At 45.4% G+C, this 6,590-nt stretch overlaps 2 protein-coding genes across 5 annotated transcripts in view; both read right to left on the bottom strand.

The window, feature by feature from the left end:
* Positions 1–865, bottom strand: part of EP400 (E1A binding protein p400) — a 64,791-nt gene extending 63,926 nt beyond the window's left edge. Inside the window, exon 1 of the mRNA XM_019538989.1 lies at positions 764–865. The gene's annotated coding sequence lies outside the window, so the exon portion shown is untranslated. The remainder of the gene's footprint in view (positions 1–763) is intronic.
* Positions 866–2,292: 1,427 nt separating this feature from the next.
* Positions 2,293–6,590, bottom strand: part of LOC109312744 (E1A-binding protein p400-like) — a 37,658-nt gene continuing 33,360 nt past the window's right edge. For 2 of the 4 annotated variants that reach the window (XM_019538978.1, XM_019538982.1), the window contains 4 exons: positions 6,076–6,180; positions 3,922–4,123; positions 3,323–3,440; positions 2,293–2,588 (listed from right to left, as the gene is read on the bottom strand). In XM_019538978.1, the coding sequence (XP_019394523.1) occupies positions 3,328–3,440; positions 3,922–4,123; positions 6,076–6,180 (420 nt within the window). In that variant the 3' untranslated portion in view covers positions 2,293–2,588; positions 3,323–3,327. The remainder of the gene's footprint in view (positions 2,589–3,322; positions 3,441–3,921; positions 4,124–6,075; positions 6,181–6,590) is intronic. The other 2 variants (XM_019538979.1, XM_019538981.1) reach the window with 2 other exon arrangements.

Raw genomic sequence — 6,590 nt, 5'->3', positions numbered from 1 at the left:
GACCAAGTGTCCATTTGTGGATGATACCAAATGTCTGCAGACCAAGTGTCCATTTGTGGATGATACCAAATGTCTGTGGATCAAGTGCCTGTTTGTGGATACTTTTAAGCTTTTGTGGACATATCCAAACTTGTGTCACATTTCAGCAATGCTGCTCATATCTAATACTTGTTTCCCTGTCCCATACCCACCCAGGCAGAGAGCCATGGTGAAAAAAAAAAAGGATGCCACCAGGACAGTTCGGCGAGAAAACAACACGCGTGTCACGTTAAAAGAAAGACACTTCCGACGATTCCTGCAACCGTTGCGGGAGAGGCTTAGGCTCGGGCTCCGCTCGCAAGTGCCCGCCTGCGCCAGGGGACTGGCAGCCGTAGAGGGGCCCGCGCCACGGGAGAGGAGTCGGTCACTTCAGGCTCGGGAAGTGACAATCTAGCCCAGCCCGGGGGAGAGACCCGCATTTAGCGACCGCATCTAACTCCGGCTCCCGCTACAGGCAGGACGGTCCCCGCGGGGCCCACCGCCTTTTTGTTTCGTGAGAGGGCAACTTCTCCGCTGGGACCGCGACCCCCGTGCCGCGCCGCGCCGCGGCAAGGGGAGGGGAGGGGCGCGCGGGCCGGCGGATGCGGAGGCCGCTAACCCGCTCTCCCCAGACCCCGCTGCGGGAAGGGCCCGACCAGCCCCCGCCGCCTCAGGACGGCCCCTTGCCCGCCCCGCTCCGCCCGGTGCGGTGCGGCCCGGCCCGGCCCGGCCCGACCCCACTCACCGCAGCCCCGGGCCGGACTTTCCATTCGCTCCTCACAGGAAGCTGCGGCGCGACCAAGGGAGGAGCGCAGCGTCCGCTACAGCCGCCGGCAGGGGCCAAATCGCGAAGGCCACTCTGCTCCCCCACCAGCTCAGCCCGCGCCTGCGTACTAGCGGGGCAGGGGGAGGGTCAGCAGTGCGCCTGCGTCGAGCGCGGGGCGGTAGAGCGAGAAGGAAAGCGTGGGGTTGGTACTGCGCATGCGCTGCCTGCTATAGGCCAGGCCTGCCGCGGGAGGGCGGGAGCTTGATCACCCGGTGGTGGGTGGCTGGGACGGCGGGAGTCCTACCCAGCAGCGTTGCTGTAGACAGGGGTCCACGTCGTAGGCGGATTGGGCTAGAGGAAACGGCGAATCAGGACTCGTAGTACAGATGATCTCTTTTATTAGACCAACCAGACTTTTGCTAAAAAAAATTCTTTAATGAAAAAAGTTTCTTGGTGGTCCAATAGATCAACACTACTCACAATACTTTTGCAAAAAAAATCTCTCTCTCAAATTATTTTTGCAAAAATCTTGTTAATACAGAGATCTTTTATTCGAGCAACAAGATTTTTACAAAAAAAATTATTTCCATGAAAGAACTTTTATTTATTTTATTTTTTTGCAAAAAATCTTGTTGGTCGAATAAAAGATATTATCTCTACTATGGGTCCCGATTGCCTTGATGAAAACAGGCCACTTTATTGTCACTTCCAGCCCTCCTGCTTTAGGGGCACAGGGTTATTTCAAGCAACACTCCAAAAAAAGCAAGGGGGGGGGTGTGCACAGCTGTTGTTTTCATTTTGCTGCTGTCTGCTCCAGAGCATGCCAACTGCCCCACCCCAGTCACTCCACAAAGGAAACTGGGTTTTGGCATGAATGCTGCATGCTCCTGGAGGCTGGGGGGCACAGCGAGCTCCCACAGGCAGCGGCAGCACCACTGTCAGTCGCAGGAACATGGTGGTGGCAAGCGGGGAGTTCCTGCAGGTGGTCACAGTGGTGTCAGTGGCAGGGGGAGGGAGGTGGCAACTGCACACAGATGCCGCTGGCAGCGGTAACAGCACTTTTTTTGCAGGGAGGGCACCGCCATGCTCAGGGGGTGCCCATGCCCCCTCTTACACGTCACCAATGGGTTTTGGGTTGTAATGTGTTGAGGAAAGGCAGTCCTACTGAAAGGGTTAACAGGCTATTGTCAGGCATCGCCATGGCAACAACAGCCCAGCACCAGAATGAACAAGTTGTTCAGCTTTTGTCACTCTTTAATGCTGAGGATACAACACCACAGAATGGTCATTACCTTTCAGGGCAGAGTACCTTTCCTTTTCACTACCCCTTTTCTCATTAAAATTTCCATTAATATCTTTCCAAAGTTGGAGTGTATTTTACAGCAGTCAGATCTCATTAGGTTTTAAGGTTGCCCTTAGAAAAGAAGTACTCATGCTTAACGTATGTGGCAAACGGTGCACGGCGTGCGGCCGTCATTGTCCTAGTTGAACACACACATACGACCTTGTACCTCTCTACTCAAGTTTAATTTAATTTAAACAGTAGTTTAATAACGTTTTCACAGATGCATTCATCTCAGTCTCAATGTAGGGATCCTCATATCAACTTTTAGTTGCTGATTTTTGTCTTCAGATTTGCTGGACACCACACACCTGGGTCTGTGATTGAAAGCATATTGTTAGCAGAACTTGCTTCTGTACTAACTTCAGCAGGATCACTTGAGATGGAGCCACTGCTGCAGAAGTCTCACGAGCCTGCTTATCAGCATCTGCTGACTGGGCTATTGTGTGGCCAAAGCTGAACCTAAATTTTAGAAGAGGTTACTAGCCAGTTGTAAATTCTGCGATTGACCATTTGAACAAAAACGAGAACAGATGGCAGGCGCCCCAGAAAAAACACAGACACTGTCTGAATGTTCCAGACCTGCACCCTAGGTTAAGAGAAACAGACAGTATTATTCTCAGGACCTGATCCCAATTACTGGGTCATTTGAGAAAGTTGCTCAACTTCTCTGTACCTCAGTTTGGCATTAAGACATAGGCATGAGGTGATGTCTCTGAATTAAGGACTATAATATTTTGCATTCATAGGGTACCAGTTATCCAAGAATTTCAGAAAACTATGAATCTATGAATCTTTGAAAGACAGGCATGGGAACAAATTCATCAGCTTATTAGACACTAAGTACCAAGGATTTAACAAAGACATGACTTCATGCTTCGTTCTACCCGCGATTTACTAATCTCCAGAACAAGCTTGTTCTTCAGTTGTCAGGTTTTTACTGCATCTCTCCTGCCTGTTGGCTACTTGATAATGGCCCTTATATCCTGTTTTTATTAACAGGCAGTCCTCGACTTAAGATGTTTTGAGTTGCAATGAACAGCACTTAGGCTTATTAATTGACACTGTGTTTCGACTTTGACATCAGTTTCGACTTTATGACGCTTGATCCGATGCGATGCCAATGAACAAGTTTGCTGCATCGCCCATCTCTCTAAAGAACATCTGTCCAAGATACAGCAAAGAAGGCCATTTACCTGCGCTACACAATAGGTTCTCCTTGAGCAATCTGGGAATGGATGGTGCTTTGTTGCTCAGCCACTTGATGTGTATAGTTTAGAGACTGTTGGACCTCTCCATCCGCTATCTGGGCTTCTGCAAGACAGCAGCAAAACAACATGCAACAAAAATTCCCAGTCTTCTAAACATATAATTAAAATGTCCAGCTGTTCACATTACCTTTTAATCTAAACAAAAATTAGTGATGTAAAATGTAGTTTCAATCTGGATTTGGTAAATCTACTTCCAGTAGTGAACAAAGCCATCCCTGCCATCATAAAAACATCAGAATAAAATTTATAAATATAAATTGGAAGACAGTAACATTTATTACTATTTTCCCAAATATTTATAACACACATACAGTTATGTTGAGATCAAACATATTTTGCAAAATAGGTCCTTCCCAGAGTAATAGTCTGAAAAAGCAGGAAACAAGTCCAAAGAAAGCTATCTATACATTTAGTAACATTATGCTTAAAATGTACAACTGTCCAAGTTGGTTCCAAAGTCACGTTAAAGTTTGGAAGGTGAATTCATTTCGAAAAAGACTGCTTCCAAGGGAGATTTCTCTTACCTGGTGCTTTCTGTGGCTCCCTAAGAAGATCATTAATTTCAGCAGAAGAGATCTCAGGAGGAGAAGGGAGTGTTGCTACTCCTGGAGATGGAACAGTAGTTGCTAGAACAGACACCACTGAAAGATCTGCCAGAGGAACATGTACTGCCTTCGCACTTTGGACCTGCCTCAGTGCTTTTAGCTGGAAAGCAGGAAGACAAGTCTAAGGAACAAGGAATCGGGATTACTATATAGACACAACTGCTTTATAGTACACTGAGCTTGGCTTCAGACTCATGTGCCACTACAGTATCTGCTCTAGGATTAGGTGCAACTTCTATAGCTTGATCAGCTATTTCTCAAATTACTTGCATTTAACTTTTCTTCCATCTCTACTGCATATACCATTTGTGAAAAGCTCTTCAGGCTCATGGCTGTAACTCCTACTGAAATTATTAATAAAAATCTTATACAATTCCATGCTGCCTTCCATTACAGATTCTCGAAGTTCCCTACAACTTGTACTCAAACACTATAGCATCTTCAGATCATACACAAAACATACTATTTTCTGAACAAGAGAGAAAAAAAAGTACTGAATGAGAAAAAGTAAGTCATATAATAGAAATCAGAAAATTAGGGTTGAAAAAGACCTCAGGAGGCCATTTAGTCCAACCCCCTGCTCAAAGCAGGACCATCCCCAACTAGATCATCCCAGCCAAGGCTTTATCTAGCCAGTCTTAAAAACCTCTAAGGATGGAGAGTCCACAACCTCTCTGGATAACCTGTTTCAGTGCTTTACTACCCTCTTTGTGAAGGAGTTTTCCCTGATATCTAACCTAAACTTCGCTTGCTGCAGCTTACAGATTTCATAGATGTCACAGACATTAGGGGCTGGAAGGGACCTCACGAGCTCACCGAGTCCGGCCCCCCTGCCATAGGCTGGAAGTCTGCTGGGGTCAAATGATCCCAGCAAGATAAGCATCCAAACATTTCTGAATGAGTCCAATGTAGGTGCTTGCAAACTTAAGCCCACTGCTCCCTGTCCTGTCATCTCCCACCACTAAGAACAGTCCAGCTCCATCCTCTTTGCAACCATTTTCAGGTAGCTGAAGGCTGCTATTAAAAGTCTTCTCATCTGCAGACTAAATAAGCCCAGTTCCTTCAGCTTCTCATCAAAAGTCATGTGCCCCAGCCCCTGAACCATTTTCACTGCCCTCTGCTGAACTCTCCAATTTGTCTATATCCTTTAGAAAGTAGGGAACCCAAAACTGGACACAGTACTCCAGATGTTACCTCACCAGTGCCTCACAGTGCCCTTGATGTGACGGCAACACTCCTACTAATGTAACTCAGTATGCCATTAGCCTAAACTAAAATGTTAGTTAAATTAAAATGTCGGGTCACAGAGACAAAAATGTTAACCCTACTTATGATAATCAAAAATGACGCTTCTGATGAAATATTTCCTGGGCATGAAAGCTACTGTACAGAGAAGCATCAGCTTTATTATGCCAAGGCACAACGGAAGTGAATAATGGACATCCTCAGATGCTATGAGAAGTAAGAAGCAAAACTGCAGGCTCACTACAACTGATAAGAGCAATGTGGGCATCACAAAAACTTGGTTATCATCAAGAGTCGTTCTGGCATTATCATGGGACATGTTAAAAAAGCCTCCCCACCCAAAAGCAGAACAGAAAACAAAACAAAAAATAATTTCCCCCATTAATTCCTTTTCTCACAGTCGGGTGCATGTAGAAGAAAAATACCAAGAAATTTTGTTCCATCCCTAATTGGGGAAAAATCAGAACTCAGTCTAACAGGCCCTTCTACATCTAAGGTATTTGACCCTATTTTAGAGCATCTCAAACAGTCCCACTATGAAAGAAGACAAATGCTCCTGTCTTCTCCAATGTGTCCTATAACACTAAACCTCAATCCTGCAATTGGATTTGTCGTCAAGGTCTTCTGCACTTGTATGGAACATCTGTGAAGTCTACAGGGCTACACAAAGGTACAGGGATCCAAAGTTGCAAATTCATTTGCAGGACTAGTACAGAGGAACACCTCCCTAACGCATTAAAAAATGATAGATCCTGATATCCAGTTCTTTTACTGGCTCTGAAGTTTAGGGACCCACAGTCTGTATTTCTGATATAGCTGTTGCCCCACCTGTGTTTGTACCCGTGATGGAGGATGAACTTGTGCTTGTTGTATAGTTTGTTGTTGAGTTTCCTGTGGATCTACCCCTTTGCTCGTCTGGTTTTCAGTCAGAGTCTAAAATAACAGAAGAGGGGGGAAAAAGCAGCAAGGTAACAGAGTTTAATTTATTGATTTAAATTATTTGTGGTAAAAATCTCATAAGACTTGGCAGGACAAAAAGATATGTCCAAAATGAACTATTAATAACAAAAAGTTGGGTAGCATTTGGCTGACTTCATTTAAAAACAAACAAACAAACAAACAAAAAAACCAATAAAATACTGTACGCTACCTGCTTCTGACTCTATTGGTTTTAAAAATGCCCATAAAATGAAAGACTGAAAAAGAAAAGTAGTTGGAATTAACACAGACACAGAAGAACAATGTTAATATCTTTGATTTCATAGATTTCATAGACATCAGGGCTGGAAGGGACCTCGGGAGATCATCGAGTCCAGCCCCCTGCCCAAAGGGCAGGAAGTCAG

Source organism: Crocodylus porosus, unplaced genomic scaffold (assembly GCF_001723895.1).
Source record: "Crocodylus porosus isolate Cpor-Errol unplaced genomic scaffold, CroPor_comp1, whole genome shotgun sequence".
In the NCBI taxonomy this organism is placed as follows: Eukaryota; Metazoa; Chordata; order Crocodylia; family Crocodylidae; genus Crocodylus; species Crocodylus porosus.
This window is presented reverse-complemented; position numbering and strand designations above follow the sequence as displayed.